The 19,919-nt window shown below is 37.1% G+C and overlaps 1 protein-coding gene across 3 annotated transcripts in view; it reads left to right on the top strand.

Annotated features, from left to right (window-relative positions):
* Window positions 1-19,014, top strand: part of LOC106939504 (transient receptor potential cation channel subfamily M member 5-like) — a 57,535-nt gene extending 38,521 nt beyond the window's left edge. The window contains exons 8-16 of one of the 3 annotated variants that reach the window (XM_015021907.1): window positions 1,395-1,502; window positions 1,594-1,640; window positions 6,390-6,409; window positions 11,113-11,228; window positions 14,135-14,267; window positions 15,674-15,848; window positions 16,430-16,595; window positions 16,677-16,858; window positions 18,852-19,014. In XM_015021907.1, coding sequence (XP_014877393.1) covers window positions 1,395-1,502; window positions 1,594-1,640; window positions 6,390-6,409; window positions 11,113-11,228; window positions 14,135-14,267; window positions 15,674-15,848; window positions 16,430-16,595; window positions 16,677-16,858; window positions 18,852-18,988 — 1,084 coding nt within the window. In that variant the 3' untranslated portion in view covers window positions 18,989-19,014. Of the gene's footprint in view, window positions 1-1,394; window positions 1,503-1,593; window positions 1,645-6,176; window positions 6,410-11,112; window positions 11,229-14,134; window positions 14,268-15,673; window positions 15,849-16,429; window positions 16,596-16,676; window positions 16,859-18,851 lie in introns of all 3 variants that reach the window. The other 2 variants (XM_015021906.1, XM_015021905.1) reach the window with 2 other exon arrangements.
* Window positions 19,015-19,919: the final 905 nt, after the last annotated feature.

The following is a 19,919-nucleotide window of genomic DNA, read 5'->3' as shown; positions in this document are numbered from 1 at the left end:
GCCACACAGGCACACCCGCTAGAAGGAAACAAACGCACTCAGTACAACACTTTCATTCTATTGGCTGAGAGGTTACCAATGACGGTGCCAAAAGACGGTTCTAAAGCAAGCAGAGAATGTTTCGTAAGTGAGCTGAGAGTTCTGCAAGAGCGTGAGGAGGAAGGTTGGGGTAAACATTACAAGTTTTGAGACAAAAGACATGAAGTCCTGCTTTCAGACTGAAAATGTGTGCTGTCAAATTATGGCAGAAAAATTCCTCCATAAGGACCTGGCTTGACATGAATCCCCACTAAGCCTGGTTTAACCCTTGTAAAGTGGAAAAACCAATATGCTGATCACGGTATGTCAAGCCTAGCTTTATCTTTTATCCAGAGGCCTGCTTCACAAAACCAGGACAGTGGATATTTGAATATCCTGGCTGTATTAAGTTCTGTCAGGTTGGACGGTGAATGTTGGTGGAGCCATTTTCAGATCTCTCCAGAGATGCTCAGTTGGGTTTAGGTCAGGCCTCTGGCTGGGCCAGTCAAGAATGGTCACAGAGTTATTCTGAAGCCACTCCTTTGTTATTCTAGCTGTATGCTTCGGATCATTGTCTTGTTGAAAGGTGAACCTTCGTCCCAGTCTGAGGTCCTGCGCACTTGGAATAGGTTTTCTTCCAGGATATCTGTACTTGGCCGCATTCAACTTTCTTTCAATTGCAACAGTCATCCTGTCCCTGCAGCTGAAAAATACCCCCAAAGCATGATGCTGCCACTGCCATGTTTCACTGTTGGGATTGTATTGGGCAGGTGATCAGCAGTGCCAGGTTAGAATTAACTTCAAAAAGTTCAATATTTGACTCTACAGACAATTGTGTGCCTTTCCTAATCAAGTCCAATCAGTTTAATTAAACATACACTGGACTCCAATGAAGGAGTAAAACCATCTCAAGGAAGATCAGAAGAAATGGACAGCATGTGAGTTAAATATGAGTGTTTGAATACTTATGAGCATGTGATATTTCATTTTTTCTTTTTTAGTAAATTTACAAAAATTTTAGATTTCTGTTTTTTCTGTCAAGGTGGGATGCTGAGTGTACATTCATGAGAAATAATATGAACTTTTTGTTTCATTGCATGGTGACAATGAAACTGAAAAATGTAAAAGGGTCTGAATACTGTCTGTACCCACTGAAAAGCATAGACAAAAGCATGTCTGTGCTTTTCCTGCTTAGTGCTGCTCTTACTCCTCTTTCTGCTCTCTTGATTGGCTAGCAGTCCTTCATTCAAGGTCTTTATTTTGTCATCTCTGGAAGAATGTAAAAGGGAGATATCACAACAAGGTTTAATTCTTGTGATATTTTTTCTTCAGTCGACCCTTAAAAGCAGATGTGATGTTTTTTTGTGTGTGTTCAGGGAACCAGAAGAGGAGATGAAACCTTCCGCAGATCACCACATCAGAGACAACGACAGCGTAGGGGGGAATGATGCCACTGACTTCTCCATTGCCGACATCATACAAAAGTAAAATCAAATGATATATAAATCAAACTATTGTATTTGATCATTTTGGTACTATTGTAACAATAAAAACCCATGCTTGCTTTAACTGCAGTGAGGAAGAAATGGAAGAATTGAAGACCCAGAGGGAAAACTTAAAAGGCAGGATGTGTGTTCCACTATTTGCATAGGCATGTACTAATGATGTAAAAAGAAAAAAATCACAATATAGAACTGCAGAGGTTAGCAAAAGCCAAAAAATAAAAAATAAAAAAGTCATGAATAAGTTAAGACTTCAACTCAAATATTGTTCTTTTTTTTTTATTTATTTGTTTTTGTTTTTTACAAGAAACATACTCTGGCTCAGGACAATGTTAAAATTGCCAGAAGGTGTCAGGGAAACATTCATACAGCATCTTTTGCCTCACAAGGTAAGGGTGTGATGACCAAGGGCATAGGAACAAGTTTATCATTGTGGGGACACATATGGGAAACCTGACAAATCCGTAAATAACTTGAGCAGAAATGTCATAAACAATGGTTTCATCAACACGTTACTTAGTAAAGCATTACTCTAATCTAATAATCTAATATATTAGATTAGAGTAATGCTTTACTAAGTAACAAAACAAGTAGTACTTACTTGTTACTATTTACAATCCAATAATCAGAGACAAAATAACAAGTCATTTTCTATGCTTCTCTCATGCAGTAGTTTAATGCAATGAGGAGAGAGGATGAATGCCACCTAGTGAAGTAACTGAATAATCAAGTTACTTTTTCAAAGTAACTATCCCATCCCTGGTAATAAATTAACTGCAGTGTCTATCATATATATGTAAATATATTTTTATCTAAAGGTGGCAAATTGCCCAAAAAACATCATTTCCATTTCCTCTTGAACAAAATGACTTCAGTCTTTAATCAAGCAAACTCACTTTATCATTTGCCTCAGAACTAGCAAGCTAAATAGTCAGGTAGAAGACACAAGTTTGCTAACAGCATTTTGTATGTATTTTATTGGTCAAGATGCATTTATATATGTTGACTGCCAACTGAACTGAACTGGTTCTGCCTCTTTCTAAAACCTTAACCATAAAAGAGATAGTAACATGCTCCTAAACTTACAAAATATAAAATGGCTTCAGAGATGAACATCTAAGGTACAGCTCCACAGCATAAAAATGGTTTATTTTAGATCCAAACAGGAAGAATAAATTCACTACAGAGAAGCATTTCACTATATAAATGTACAGAATGCTAGTGGGGTGTTTTACTGCAGCTGATAACCTAATCATAACCTAACCATTACCTTTATAACAGATAGGTACGTATTTAGAATAATTTAACATAAAGCATGGATACTTTAACACAGGTGTAGTGCAATAAGTTCACTTGAAGTAATTACTAACAGCAAATGTTAACTACACAACTCTAACATTCTTGCAATCATTTCCAATATTGAACATTTCCACATTTTGGCTACAACTCCTCCAGATAGTATTTATTGAAGATGTGTCAAGTCATTTTTAAACATTTTTAAATGGTATCAATAGCTGTCTTCTAACTGTTCTATTCATTTTCCCTTTCTTATTACGTTTTCTATTGAAATTCACGATTATTCTTATTACTAAAATATCTCAGAAAGTGTCCATTATTAATTCCACGAGCCGTCATCATTCCTGTGTTATCACAGTATTTTTCTGACTGCCTGCTAGCTTAGTGTTGGCTTCCCCTTCCCGGACTCGCATAGTTGTCATAGTTTTTCTGACTCGCCTCGTCTCGTATCCGCTCACTTTTCTCGGACTCTGGTAGGCTGCAATGACGCCATTTATAACCTTGGAGGAGAGGGGCGGGCCAAGTGGGGCTGAGGGATTTCATTGGATAAGCACAATGTCTGTCAATAAAATCTACCAATGGGCTGATGCGGTCAATATAATATAATATAATATAATATTTTTGTTAAATTATGGACCACCAGATATGGACAGTCTGTGCATCAGTCTGTAGTCAGACGGTCAGGGCCGGCATCCTTCAGTCAAACTGAATCCAGCCTTTTTTTTCTGTTCAAATTGTCAACCCACCACAGTGCCGGGTGCGTCGCTCTGATTTACACGTCACTTCATACTTTAACCCATAGACATAATATAATATATATATATATATATATATATATATATATATATATATATATTATATAATAATATAATCCTTATATTATGTCTATGCTTTTACCCGCCAGTGGCGGATGCTAATTTCCATCTCTGCTATGAACATTCAATTCTAATAAGTTACCTGGACTTTGTGAATGAAAAGTCTGACTCTACTTGAGCTTTGTTAATTTAGAAAGAGGTTGTTTTTTTGTTGTTGTTTTTTTCAGTTTTGGAATGTACTTTGACAATACTGCATCCAAGTACAAGTCCAAACTGGCTTATCGGATCAAAATCATGGCTTTCTATGAGGAGGTTGGGTAATAACAAAAAAATAAATAAATCAAATAAATTTTGATGAATTCTGCCCTATTTATCTTGAGATTATATCCCAGTGGTCATAAATATGGCCAGAAGGACCATATTTGCATAGATATGTTTTTCTTGCATGCCAAAAACAAAATCCATTGCAGTTTTTATGGAATATACAACTTTCCTGTAAAGTGAGAACCCTGTCAACACAGTTAAAAAATGTTTTATGCAATATTCAGTTTGATTCAAATTCAAATAAAAAATATTTCATTAATCCCAAAGGGAAATTAAATAATAAATAAATGCATAAATAAATACAGTGACATGTAAACAAAATGACAATGACTGACTTGAGTACATAGTGAGGTAAACAGTCTCTGTCCTTGTCAGATAGTTATTTACACACTTTTATCATCAGTTAAGATAGTTTGACCACTTTTCTGAGAAATGCATGGAGAGAAGAATTCCTTATAGCTGTGTGTGTGTGTGTGTGTGTGTGTGTGTGTCCATAAGTGTGTCTAATAAGTTGTTTCTCACCAGTTTTATCACATTGGCACTGCAGCCAGCAATGGAACTGGCTGCAGTGGTGGTTAAAATTTACAGTGGCTTGCAAAAGTAGTCATACCCCTTTTCCATACTTTGTCTGTCACATTACAACCACAAACATAAATATATTTCATCAGAATTTAATGTGAAAAACCAACATGAAGTGGTATACAATTGTGAAGTAGAAAGAAAATGATACACGATTGAAAAAAATGTTTACAAATAAAAACCTTAAAAGTGCATAGAGCAAAAGTATTCAGGCCCCCTGAACTTTGTGGAACCACCTTTTGCTGCTATTTCAGCTGCAAGTCAGTTAGTTTGTTTCTACCAGTTTTGTACATCTGGTGACTGAAACTTTTGCTCAATCTTCTTTGCCAAACAGTTGAAGCTCAGTCAGATTAGATGGAGAATGTTTGCGTGAACAGTAGTTTTCAGATCTATCCACAGATTTTCGATTAGGGTTAAGTCTGGACTTTGACTGGGCCATGAATATGTTTTGTTTTAAATCATTCTATTGTAGCCTGGCTTCATGTTTAGGGTGGTTGTCCTGCTGGAAGCTGAACCTCCGCCCCAGTCTCAAGTCTTTTTCAGACTCCAACAGGTTCTTCCCAACATTGCTCTGTATTTTGCTCCATCCATCTTCACACCAACTCTAACCATCTTCACTGTCCTTGCTGAAGAGAAGCACCCCGAGAGCATGATGCTGCCACCACTATATTTGACAGTGGGGATGGTGTGTTCAGAGTGATGTGCAGTGTTAGTTCTCCATCGCCACAGCATTTTGCATTTTGGCCAAAATTTTCAATTTTGTTGTGATCTGACCACAGCTCCTTCTTCCACATGTATACTTATGATTTTCTTTAACAATGACTTCTTCTTACCACTCCTCCATATAGACCACATATGTGTTGTGATGACTAATAGTTGTTCTGTGGACAGATTCCCCCTGAGCTGAGGATGATCTGGTCCAGAGTCACCATGGGCCTCTTGGCTGCATCTTTGATCAGACCTCTGCTTGTTAAGCCTGGGAATTTAGGTAGACAGCCTTGTCTTGTAGGTTTACAGTTGGGTCAGACTCTTTCTTGATAAATCTTTCTCTAGCCTAAGTCTTCTTTAAACGTCTCTACAGCTTTCTCCCCGACATGTCTGCTGTGTTTCTTTGACTTCATGATGTTGTTTGCTCCCCAATATTTCTCCAAACCTCTGAGGTGTCAGAGCAGCTGGATTTGTTCTGACATTAGATCACACACAGGTGGATTATGTTTAGTCATTAGCAGTCATCAGGCAACTTCTGAAGGCAATTGGTTGCACTCAAAGGACAGGAATACTTTTGCACACTACACTTTTCAGTATTTTCTTTGTAAAAGTTTTTTGAATCATGATTAATTTTCCTTCTACTTTACAATAAAACACTTTGTATTGGTCTTTCACATAAAATTTTATTGAACTATATTTGATTGTTGTAATGTGACAATATATGCAAAAATTCAAGGAGTATGAACACTTTTACAAGACACTGTAGCTTTCCATCATTAGTGCATGAAGGTCATGGACCATAGTCTAAAGAAAACACCACTCCGAATAATATAGAATATTAGTAATATTATTCAGTTATGTTGTTGGCTGCAATTATTTTTTGTTGGTTGGCACTGACTTGACTTGTTGTGTGTCTTGCTTCTTTTTCAACCAGACTCTATGCAGACTAATTCCAAAAGACCGTTTATCGTGTCAAGGTGGAGGCAGTTTTGGTATGCGCCTGTGACCTCATTCCTGGGCAATGTGCTGATGTACTTCCTGTTCCTTTGCCTGTTTGCCTATGTTCTGTTGGTGGACTTCAAAAGTCCTCCCCCGGACGGCCCCTCCTCTCTGGAATTTGTGCTTTACTTTTGGGTCTTCACATTAGTATGTGAAGAGATCCGACAGGTTGGTTATTTCCACACAAATTTGTCTACACTGACACACAGTATGCGTTTACTTCTTAAAACCATTACAGCTAGAAAATTGTGGAAAATAATATTTATTTATTATAATGGTGTCTTTCTAATATCATTATACCCCTTAAACTTTTTCACATTTTGTGCCATTATCAGCAAATAAGACATTATTGAACTAACAGCATTATGAAGACCAAGAGATATCACAGACAAATCAAGGAGAAAGTTGCAGAGAAGTTTAAAACAATCAATCAAATTTTATTTGTACAGCACATTTCAGCAGCAAGGCATTTCAAAGTGCTTTACATCATAACAAACACTAAAACACAAAGTCATGCAACATAGAATCAACAATCAAAACATTACATTAAGTCAAATACCATCATTAAATTTGTAATTGATTACATTTCAAATACAACTCTAAACAGGTGGGTTTTAAGTCGAGATTTAAAGGCACTCAATGTTTCAGCTGTTTTACAGTTTTCTGGAAGTTTGTTCCACATTTATGGTGCATAGAAACTGAATGCTGCTTCTCCTCATTTGGTTCTGGTTCTGGGGATGCAGAGCAGAACCAGAACCAGAAGATCTGAGGGGTCTAGACGGTTGGTACAGCAATAACAGATCTTTAATGTATTGTGGTGCTAAACCGTTCAGTGATTTATAAAATAACAACAGTATTTTAAAGTCTATTCTCTGAGCTACAGGGAGCCAGTGTAGGGACTTTAAAACTGGTGTTATGGCTCTAAATTATGGAGCTTCAAAGATGACATGGAGAGAAAAAAAAAGCAATCCCGACTTACTTTCTTGAGATGCCGAGAAACTTTTTGAAAAACCTGCATTCCTTTTTTGGATTAAAGGGCTGTTTATGCACTTTCTGCAAATGTATTGGTGGAGTCTAAAGAGACATGAAGGATGGTTTAAAACATTTCCTCTGGTCTAGAAATGTCCTAGATGACGATATTATGCTAAGAGACACAAAGCTGAAGTTGGTTTCTGATTGCAGCTTCCTATTCATCAAATTGCTAAAGGGCGATGGCACCTATTTTTTCAGTATCGTCAGTATCTTTCATCTACTCTAGTTAATTACAACATTTAGATCCTTCAAACCTTGACTAGAAGGGCGATTTCAGCACTTTATTTGCATCTGGACTGCATGAGCACTGATCTCCTCCTCCTCTGAAATTAGCATTATTTTGCTGTTTTCCACTTTTGACTTTCTGTTTTCTCTCACTGTTTTTATATTCAGTGTAGCAAAAACTGCTCTTGATTTCATTTGATCTCTTTTACCTTCCAAAGGGGGGCATCAACTGAGATGCTTTCAACAATTTGTATTTTCTTTCTTATTCTATTAACTTTTTGCATGTTCAGTTTTTTATTAATAAAAATGAAAAACTGTAAGCTAAAGACAAATGTAAGTGATTACTGGGTTTCCTTAGCTTAGTTCTAAGGAAACCCAGCAAAATGCATTGAGTCACTGGTTTGCAAACTTCAACCCTCTTGGGCCAGCAGGTAGTGACAGTAGAAAATGGAATGACATGCATTCAGGGGCAATAAAACAGAGTAAAGTCAGAAAAAATAAATATTTGCAAAGGTAGCTTAGTATGTCCACCAATATGAGAAGTCTGCAGTCAGTTTTGGACATAACACAGGCATCCATAAATGCGCTGGAAATCACAAAATCACTAACCAGGACTGAGGCAATGGAACAAACTGAGCGTGGCCAAATAGAGGAGCGGTAAGAGAATTAAAGTGACTGAAGCAATGTGAGCATCCAAAAATAATCATGTATACAGAAAAATAATTCAATTGAATCATAACCAAATGTTTTATTGTTTTTTTTTTGAGTGAAGAGCTATGAAGCTCTCATTCATAGTTGAATGAGAGCTTCTCATTCAACTATGCAAAGAAATAGATTGACGTTTCAATCTCTAAAATTAAATAAAAGCTGTGAAATAAAAATGTTTCCAAGTTTGAACATTTTTATGGTTTTAACTGGAACTTCTTACACTAACACAAAATGGCCTATTTTGACTCTTCATTCTCCTCAAATTATTTAGTCAGTACATAATTTTGTCCATATTTGAAGTGTCCACCTGTTGTAGTTTTGGAGCTGAAGCAGTTGTAGTGTGAACCATGTGCATAAAAAGTAATGAAATCGCCCTTTATTGCAGTTTCTCAAATCACAAACTTGGCTTAAATATTCTGCTATTAGAGAAGAAAAATTTAGTCCAAGTTTAAATAATCTAGGTGTTGTTGTAGTTTTTTTTAACTAGAGTAGGTAAAACCTACAAAAGGTAGTGAAAAAATATGTGAAATCACCCTTTAGCCATTTCCTGAATAGGAACCTGCAATCGGCATCCAACTTCAGCTTTGTGTCTCTTAGGATAATATCCTCATCAGAGGCATCTCTAGACAGTAGAAACTGTTGTAGATTGTGCTCCATGTATCTCATTTAGACTCCACCACCACTACCAGCTTTGCAGAAACTGTGTAAACAGCTTTTCCACCCAAAAAAGGAATGCACAATTTTTCAAAAAGTTTCTCGGGCTCCTTAATAAATAGTGCTCTTAATCGATTAAAACAGACTAATCAGATTAATCATACTCTGACACTGTGATTAATCACTATGCCTAACTGCATCTTCTCAATGTAGACTTTCAATTCCAGTTTACTGTTGCATTTACTGTGACAGTATATGTGCACATATTATGGGTAACATAATGTCAGACACAGGACTAGATGAGTTATTATTCAGCGTTAGCTTATGCTAAATGACAAATTATGTTCATGCCGAACAACAATACAAAACATGCAAGACATATGACGGTGATGTACTTGCTGTCCCTTTAAAAGTATTGGAACGGCAAGGCAAATTCCTTTGTTTTTGTTGTACACTGAAGACAATTAATTTTAACAACAAAAGATGAGCATGAGACAAGAGTTCAAAACATCAGGTTTTATTTCTTGGTATTTACATGTAGATGTGTTAAGTAAATTAGGATATCTCACCATTTGTATTACACCACAGCATTCATAGATGAGCAGAAGTAAAGGAACAAATAAACTTAACATTTGGTGGCATAACCCTTACTTGCAATGACTGTCTAACACCTGTGACCCACTGACATCACCAAACTGTTCTTTTTTGTGATGCTACTCCAGGCTTTTACCGCAGCTTCTTTCAGTTCTTTTTTTTAAGGTTTTGTTGGCTCTAGTGGCCTTTATTTGAAAGTAGTTAGACAGGAAAGAGGGTTATGAGACAGGGGGAAGACGTGCAGCAAATGTCACCAGGCCAGGAATCAAACCTGTGACCACTGCCATGAGGACTAAGGCCTCAGTAGATCGTGCTTTGCCCCTGCGCCACCACAGAAGCCTTTCAGTTCTTTTTTGCGGGAGTTCTCCCTTCAGCCTCCTCTTCAGGAGGTGAAATGCATTCTCTTTTCTTTTCACCTCCTGGTTAAGGTCATGTGATTGACTTGGCCAGTCTAAAGCCTTCCACATTTTTCTTCTGATGAAGTCCTTTGTTTTGTTGGCAGTATATTTTGGGTTATTGTCCTGCTGCATGATAAAATTCCTCCTGATTACTTGGGATGTATTTCTCTGTAAATCAGCAAAATGTTAGGGTTAGGGTACCATTATCAGTTACATCAGCAATAAAAAATGAATGAGCTGTTCCAGAAGCAGCCATGCACACCCAAGCCACCAAACTGAGGCTCACAGATGAGCTTGTGTGCTTCCGATCCAAAGCAGTTCGGCAGTTCTTCTCTTTCTCCACACTTTGACCTTTCCATCACTTTGGTGGAGATTAATATTTGTCTCATTAGTTCATAAGATTGTGTTCAGGAACTTTTCTGGCTCATCTCTGTACTTCTTTGCAAATTGTGATCCAGCCTTCAGATTCTTACTACTGACAAGTGGTTTGCATCTTTGGGTGTAATCTCTATATTTTTGCTCTTGGAGTCTTCTTTGAACAGAGGCTTGTGATACCTTCACTCCTACACTCATTGGTGATGTCTCCTTTCAATTTGATTAATAGGAGCTACACCACTAAAACTCCACTCTAGGTTTCCGTGGCTACCTGCAAAAATGGACCAGTGATGTCATATGTGTGTCATATGTGTGCCAATGAGCAAGCATGACTTGTGCCATCAGGTGATAGAACTTTCTGGTCTAACTGTGCTAGTGGTATAGTTGAAGTAACTACAGCTGTGTGTAAGGCTTCTTTGTTCGAAATATGTGCAACAAAGGTAAAAAGTGATATTTTTCCAAATAAAAGATTTAAAAAAATAAAATACTCCAACATACTGCACATGGAAGAGAAAAGCTGCATTTTGCACTCCTGCTCCAGCAAATGCTCCCAACACCCCTGTCAAAAACCCACTAATCTGTCGACAGGACAACTACTAAAAGGGACTTTTGTTAGCTTAACACATTAATGTGTTTAATTTTAAATTTAAGTGTTTAGGGGTAGGAGTTTATAAGTTCTCACTTCTTCCTACCCCATTTTGAGCATGATATGTTAACTGAAACAAAAAAATCTGTATTTTCTCTTCTTTCTTATGCACTTCTTGTTACTGTGCACTATTTTATTTTATATTTGTATCATGTTCGAATAAAATTTCATTTCATTTCATTTCATAAATGAACCAATCACATGATGGATTTAATCCCTGCTCTGTTCTTTGTTCACAGACCTCTTTGGGGGGCAGTTTATTTTTGCTCCAAAGGATGAAGAAGTATATTCAGGATCACTGGAACAAGTGTGACCTCACAGCTATTCTTCTTTTTCTTTTGGCTCTAATCTGCAGGTGATTGTTCTAACAAGGCAAGCAAGGCAACTGCTGGAAGTGTTTTAGCTATATTTGCAGAAGGACTTTAAAGTCCTTGACAGGACAGGATTTTTTTGTCCAGATGTATTCCTTTTGTTCCCAGCCCACGTCTGTCTGTAATAATGAGCGCAACTGTCCACAAGTTACAATGCACAGCACCAGTAAACAGGGATGTGCCAATTGGCCTGTTGTGATAAACAATAAATTATTTAGTCGCACATAAACTAAAATGAGCTTGATAATAATCGCTTGTTTGTTTTTGTTGTGTCTTTCTCTCTTTCTACTTAAGAGACTGCATGACAAAAAGCTTCACTCTTCTAGTTAGTCCTCTCCTCTCATTTCCAAGAGCACTCAGAAACAATAACGGCTCAACACACGGGGAGCTAAGATTATCAGTTTTCCTCCACTCGGGGTGAACCCAAACACAGGACACGATAGCAATGACGGCGACAAAAGTTGAACAATTTTCAACTTTCTTGTATAGCATTGCTAGCCTGTGTGCACGTGTACGAACTCAAAATTTCACATGCACAAATTATGCTGTTCGCTTAGCATGAAAGTTGTTCAGACTTATTTTATTACATTATTTCTTTATTTGTTTATAGTTACTTTATTGGTAAGAGACTATTATGTCACTGCTCGAACTCCATAGGAAATGAATATAAAGTAAGGAGAGCGGTGCTGACTCCCATCACCATGTCAGTGCCAGAAGACAGTTACAATTAGAGGTGTTTAATTGACAAACTACAGAAGGCCAGTGCAAAATAGTGACACTAAAAGTTTGCTTGTAGAGTTTGATGATACCCTTTTAATCTAATTGAAAAACCAGCCTTTTGAAAAATGATGCAAACATTTACACAGTAGTGAGTTTACACTTGTTTTCCCACAAAGGTTCTAACTGGTAGTATTGCCTATTTGAGCCCAATAATGAATATATTTTGAAGATAAGTTTGTTTACAAAAAGCTCATAATCCAATTCAATTAGTTTTGGATATTTAGAATGTGTTCTTTAGAAATTAGTTTATTGATCTTTGAAAGGTTCATTGTTATGCTATTTTATGTTATTAGTAAACAATGGTCTTAAAACAACAACATTATTGCTTATTGTAATATTTTCTGGGGCAATTAATTGCCCAGCAAAATCTGTTATTGTGACGGGCCTATTCGTCAAACAGAATTGGGTGGCTAATTTCTCAATAATTTTTGTAATGCTCTGACCTGTCAATACAAATTTGTTTGCTGTTTCTTTAAGAACAGCCTTAAAAAGTCAAAAGTCAAATTAAACACATTAGGAGCGAAGGCAACATCATCTTGTGTGAGTGAGTAAGCAATTCCTGTAAATAGCCTTTTATTATTATTGTCAAAGATAAAGTTGGAGGGAACATCTTAAACTGGTTTAAGAATTCTATATTAGCAAGGAATGTGGTTTGCAAAGAGAATTTCAAACACAAAGAGTTGTTTGCATGTTGGATAAATTTTTTTCTTTCAAGAATAACCCCTTGAGATGTACCGTCTCATTTTTGTAGGGGTAAAACATAAATAAAATCCACAATAATACAAATCATAATAAGTAATAAACATGTGAACAGAGACTCTCACACCATGCTCAATGCTTCCCCCAAACCTAGTCAGTCAGTATATAAAATAATAATTATACATATCAATTGAAACCAATTATATGATACATGCACTCAACATCCAGACACAAAAGAAGAAAAATAAAAATGAATTTTTGTTCTAATTCAAAGCAGCAGCAAGTTGTTTGATGGGGGTAGTAGAGACAAATCTAAGTGACGAAGGCAAGTTATTCCAATCTGATGAAGCTTTAAACTGAAATGCAGGACATTTAATTTCGTTCCTAATTCTTGGTGTGAAAAAAAATGCTAACCATTATTTCTCAGGCTTCATGGTGAACTAAAGGGGATTAAGTATTGTTTTGAATACAGAGGAGAATTAAAATAGATACATTTAAAAATAAATAGCAACCAATGACTGCGACAGGCTGGCGATCTGTCCAGGGTGATCCTGCCTCTCGCCCGGAACGTTAGCTGGAGATAGGCACCAATGCCTCCTGACCCCTCTAGGGACAAGGGTGTAGAGAAGATGGATGGATGGATGGATGGATGGATGGATGGATGGATGGATGGATGGATGGATGGATGGATGGATGGATGGATGTCAATGAAATTTTGTTCTCGTCTTGGGAGCTAATCAGTTCAAGGACTGTATGATAAGTCCTGTATGAACCTAAGTTCTTTTTAAATGCTTTACTGATATTGAAACTCTCATTTTGTGTCGTCTTCTTCACCAGCGACTGTCTACACCAAGGGTACTCAAAATTAAACCTTGAAGGTCCACAAAGACATTTTTAAAGTAGTTAAAGATTCATTTTTCATAGATGGTCAAGAGACAAACCAGAAACTGTTATATTCAAAAGTTTCTTTTCACACAAAATAATAAACATATAAAAACAAAGTGTAATTTTAAGTTTTATATAAATTTTCATACTTAAACTTCTGCAAAAAAAGAAAATGTGAGGAGGAGGCTTTAAAGACATTTTAAAATGAATACAAATGCAAAAAGAGGGTGAGAAGGTGGATTAATTCTAAGGTGATTCAAGGAACTTGCTTACCTGTAGGACCCACCCTACTCTGAGTGAGCACTCCTTTGCTTTGAGTTATTGAGGAAAGGCATTTTCAAAATACCATAGGAGGTCAAAGGATTGCTCAAACATGCATGAAGGAATCAAGGCTACACTGTTGCCTTGCATGTTGCCTTGCACTGTAATGCTCTGACCTGCCGATACATCTGTCTTCTTTATGTTGGACTGTAATATAACTTTATTGCCTTGAGGAAAGTAAGACTAATAACTATTTTTTTTGTAGAATGTTTCCTTGGTCATTCAATGTTGGACGAGCTGTTATGGCCATAGACTACATGGTCTTTACACTTCGTCTGATCCATATCTTTGCCATCCACAAGCAACTTGGACCCAAAATCATCATTCTTGGAAAAATGGTAATGGAACTGCTCACAAAACACCTAATTTAAATCATGGTTGTAATTAGAAAAATCAACTATATCAGAGTATTTACAAAAAGGTCAAAAGCAGTCTGACTTTAGGGTTCTCAATAAGCATGCTGTATGTTTTATGCATAAAAACACAGAACAAATATGGCCAATTTGAAAGGCTGTGTCACACGTGAAAAAAAAAACTAAACCCACAAAATGTCTTTTGGACAGATGAGACCAAAGGGTGAATGTTTGTCTACGATACTTGCACAGCTCCACACAAGGCATATCAGCAAATCTCATACTGTCCAGCATGGTTCTGGAGTTTATTTCATTGCAACTGGGTCCAGAAACCTTACAGTTTAATGGACTTTGCTATAAATTAAAGTATATCAATTCCAATTGTTAAGGAAGAAATATCTAAATTGGTTAACTTTGGAAAAAGTCTGGCTCTCTCTTCCTCTGGATCCCAGGTCCTCTCGGCGGGCCACGTGTGGCCACAAGGAAAACAACAACAATGCATGTTGACGTCACAGAATTACAGAGTTTAATCCAATATAAGACAATGCATAGACTTACACCAGAAACTGCAGAACAACGGAGACATACATTCATTTACCTGACAGACTTGGAAAAGAAGGAAAGAAAGAAAAGCAAAGACGTGCAAAGACTTCTTTGGAGAGTTGCCAGAGCAAATCTGATTTGTTACTTCTGTGTAGAAAGTTTTATCTTTTCTTTAATTTATTCAAATAAGGCGTATCTTTGCTCATCCAACCAGGAGCTATCTCTGACCCTCTCTCAAGCCAGAAACCCCCGTCGTGTTTACGGCCTTTCACAAATGAGTGTGAAAAGCTGGAACTTCTCCTGATTGTTTTCTCACACAGACAAAAGGCAGTTCAAACGATCCTAGCAAACCATGTGCTGTAACTACAGGTAACATAAAGGTCAAAAAATCAGAATACATGACTAATTTCAAAACCACAATTAGGCCATTTGAATCAAGACATGTTAAGTTTTAAAACTAGCTTATTTTAAATTTATTTTCTTAACACAATCTATTTAGTTGCTAAAGTTTGATAAGGACTCAATTCTGATAATTATAACTTATAATATGTAAAAAATGTCTTCCAATGGTAGATTATTTCACTTGCAGTCTTTCATCAGTATTAAGGGTTTACTGACTCAAAGCAAGTTTGTATATTATGCTAAAAAGTTACTTGCAAGTTAGTTTTGTCTTACTTCAATAGTACCAAGATATTTACACCAGAATCTAAAACAAAAATACTTAAAAAATGTCTTTTTTTTGCAGTGCATAATGTGGGCCTTATTTGCATGCATGTATTACCTCCTGATGAAATCCCTCACTGTAACTCCAGCAATCTTCCTCAACCATCTATTTTTGTTTTTCACAGGTGAAAGATGTTTTCTTTTTCCTTTTCTTCCTGGGTGTTTGGCTGATGGCCTATGGCGTTGCCCATCAGGCACTCCTCTTTTCATATGACCCCCGGTCTAAGTGGATTTTCCGCAGAGTGTTCTACAGGCCATACATGCACATATTTGGACAAATCCCTGTTCATGAAATGGATAGTAAGTATTTTTTATATAATTATGACATTTATTATGTGATCATATTGTATTTTCTGTCATTCTATCTTATAATGAAATACATTTTTCTAAATTACTACTGTCAAACTAAAAATGAAAGATGTGTCAAGTATATGAATATTAGCTCCTATCCAGCAAAATGGTGCAGGTACAATGTTGACATTTTAAACTAGCTATTAGCAATTAGAAAGGTAACATTTGTAAAACAGTAGCATTGTATCCCTACAAATAATTCAACCTTTAGCTTAAGAATGAGAATTTCAAACAATCACCTGACAATGTTCTTAAATGTTTTATGACTTGACTTTAACTTACATAAATTCTTTACATGAATTTTGACAGATATTCTCCCAAAAGTTATTTAGATTGCAAAAATGCTTGTTTACGCTGTTGTCCAGGTTGAAGCTAACCTGATATGTTAGCTTCTCTTTGACTTGTCATTATATTTTTGAGATTCCTATGTCACACAAAGATTAACTAGAAAAAGCAACTTGAAGAACTAGATATCAGTGTCACTAAATGACAGTCATTTTCTAACATTCCTCTGATGTTCTTCATTCAAGCCGACAAACTGGAAGAACTGAGCTGCACATATAACCATTCAGAAATTGAGGCAGGAGCAGAACCCTGCATGAGTACCTATGCAAACTGGCTGGTTGTAATCCTCCTTGTTATCTATCTGCTGTTTACCAACATAGTGCTGGTCAACCTACTCATTGCCATGTTCAGGTACCCAAACATTATACATCTGTTCATTGTTCTATAAGTGTAGGATCTATTTTCCTCCATGTTTTGATGTTCTATCTGCAGCTACACCTTTTCCAAAGTTCAGGGGCACAGTGACATCTACTGGAAATTTCAGCGTTACAACCTCATTGTGGAGTACCACTACAGACCCTGTCTGGCACCACCATTCATCATCTTCTCCCATCTTCACATTCTTATCAAGAGACACATCCGTCAAATTCCTTCTGCCAAGAGTCAGCACTTTGGTGAGAAATGGGAAAGTAGAAAACAGGCAACATGTCTGAAATGGACTAATATCTAACTGCATAAAGAGAGGTTCCTAAAAGTTAGACTTGTGTTGAATATCAGGTTCCTGCATTGGCATGTATTGCAGGTGAGATGTCTTCATCTCCTTGTATTTACCAGGTAAAAGACAGGTTATCATACTTTGCATGTGAACAAAAGTTAAATTCTGGTGTCATTTAACCAGACACAAACATTACTCCCTATAAGTTTCCTTTAACAATGCTTTTCTTCTTGTCAGGTTTGTGGAATGCACAACTAATAGTTATCATGTGAGCTGATTCTCCCACCTATCTTCAGCTCCTCCAGAATTATCATAATCCTCTAATAGCTGATTCTTTGATTAATGTTCTCTTTGCTCAGCCAGACAGTTTAGGTTGACATCTACGTCTGGGTAGGTCTGCAGTTGGTCTATGCTCTTTCCATGTTCAGATGATGTATTGAACAGAGTGCTGTGAAATATTCAAAGCTTGGAATATTGTTTTAAAAGGATCCAGGACTAGTTGAACATGTTGGACTAAATATGTTGCAATTTTCCTATTACCTAAAAATGGCTGTTTGTGATACGCCAAAATACATAGCTACTTTTAAAAAATGTACATCTTTTGATATATTTTTCACCCATAGAAGTCGCCATTTTTTTTACTGATGGGTTGATGATGCGTTTTGGTCCATTCTGTACTGGAGTCTACAGGGTAAACACAGGAGGGCTAACTTTACCCGAGTGGTTGTTTATCATATTGCGTTTGACTGGTGTGATTTTAGATAAAGCCACACTGTGTCACTATTGGCTGTAATTAAAAAAATAAATAAATAAATAAAGATTTAGGCAAATCTGGACAATTATACCTACACATGAAAGAAAGGAGAGCGCAGTGCGAGAGCCAGAGTGGAACACAACTTCCGAAGGACTTAATCTGTACCCTGGACATTTCTCCACAACACTTTGAGTCATTTATATCAGCAGAACTAAGAACGGCTCTAACAGGTTATTGTTACCTTCACAAGCTAAAAATAAATGCCATGCTGCTGCTGAGACAGGAAAAGCTGGATGCTCTTTGAGATGCTAACAGGAGACATACTGCTGTACTGACATCACCGATCCGACTGGACCCAAGTGGTGGTTGCTGTTACCACCACACCAAACTCTATACAGCATAGATGTTGCCGAACCGGACACAGCACTACAGACCCTGGGAGAAACGTCAAAGACAAGCAGCGCTAATGGAGCTAGAACACCGGTACTGAATGTGAAACCACTACCAACACTGAACGAAGTGTTAGTTCAGCAACAACCAGACACAGAGCTATAGAAGTACTTACCAGATCACGCAGTCCGACCAGAGTGTCATTCATTGTTTCATTTACGAAGCTGAATGAAGTAAGTCCTCAGAAGCAGCAAAGCACCAGCTGCTACTGCCAACTCTGTCCTCTTCCTCTGTGAGGTCCTCCTCCTCATCATCACCTCTTGTTATTTCTGTGTTCCGATTTATGTCAGTGCACTCCGGTTCAAATTAAAAAAGCTTCATAACTTTACTCATCACTGTTTTGACTGGAGGAGCCAGGCAGTTGGACCATTACACATATTTATCCAGAATGCATTGCAGCGTGAACAACATGGCGACATTCTTGTGAAAATATTTTATTCAAATTTATAAAACTAAATAACATATAAAATAAATATTTCCCAAATAAGGTCTATTTTTATAGCTAATCGTGGATCCCTTTAAATTTTCCCATAACTTTGTCCCTGATCTGTCTGAGGTCAGAAACAGAACATCTGCAGCCATTCTCAGATTAAATTGTACACAGCTGGATGGTGTTTAAAAGTATGAACACCTTTTTTTAAGGCCCTATTAGAAAAGCAGTATCATTTCACACCATACTTATGATTCAACATGTCCACTCTCTTCTTACCACTGTTTAGCTGCACTTACTGATTTCTTTTATACTTAGCTATGGAGCTGCAAGGCAGGAAGGCAAGCCGTCTGAATACATGGGAGGCTGTGCAAAAAGAGAACCTCTTGTCTGCTCAGAATAAGCAGCAGAGAGAGAGTGACACATCACGACTTCAGCGGACTTCTGTTAAGTAAGTTGTCGCTTGGATTAAAATATAAACATGTAAGAGCTGATCATCAGTTTCATCACATTTCAGTTTAACAGGATAACTTGTGAAAAATTATAAACACATTTGGTTCAAATGATCACTAAAACAGAATTACCTGGATGGTTCATCCATATTTCAGGAACATGATTTGAAAAGAAAGAGTGGTTATTTAATTTTTGTTGTGAAACATAAATTATAAATTGGAATATGACATTTTTATCACAGCAGGGATAAAAGAGAGAGATTTTTCAAGATTTAATATTCTTATAAAATTACGATAAGCAAAGCAAAAAGACCCTGAAAAAGAAAAATTGTCCTGTTTTTTCATATTCTGACACCAGATTAGTTCATCAATGCAAGAACTCTAGACAACACACTGTCTGCCAGAATTGTTCTATGCATTGCTCTTTGAGGCTCCATGACCTGAGATTGGTTTAATATTCAATAATAATTAAATCTTTGTATGCTTATCTATGGAAAAGATTTACAACAGAAAATTTTAGATTCTCTTTCATAGCATTGTTTCGTGTCTCATTATGGGAACGCTCTGGGCGTAACCTCATCAGAAGCTCCTATTACACTCCACCAGCCCTGATTGGCTGGGAATAAGTCTGTCAGTGCCAGGTAGAGAGGGGGCATGTCCCACCCCCTACCTATATAATAGGACTTGCCCTGCACAGACAGGTCATTCAAAAACCTCTTCTCCCTACGAGCAGAAGTCCCGACTGGTTTTCTCTCTTTCACCTGACGTTCTGGAACCTAGCTTAACTGTCCATAGATACGAGTGCGAACTCGATCGCTGGGCGCTTCGTTCCAGACTGGTAGTGTATACCGGAAGAAAACTAGCATTCAGTCTGTTGCAAAACAGCCCTGTTAGCTGTGAAAACTGTGTTGAGTAGAAATACGCTTCACTGTTT

Source organism: Poecilia latipinna, unplaced genomic scaffold (assembly GCF_001443285.1).
Source record: "Poecilia latipinna isolate Pla-1442-1.1 unplaced genomic scaffold, P_latipinna-1.0 Scaffold2894, whole genome shotgun sequence".
Classification (NCBI taxonomy): Eukaryota; Metazoa; Chordata; class Actinopteri; order Cyprinodontiformes; family Poeciliidae; genus Poecilia; species Poecilia latipinna.
This window is presented reverse-complemented; position numbering and strand designations above follow the sequence as displayed.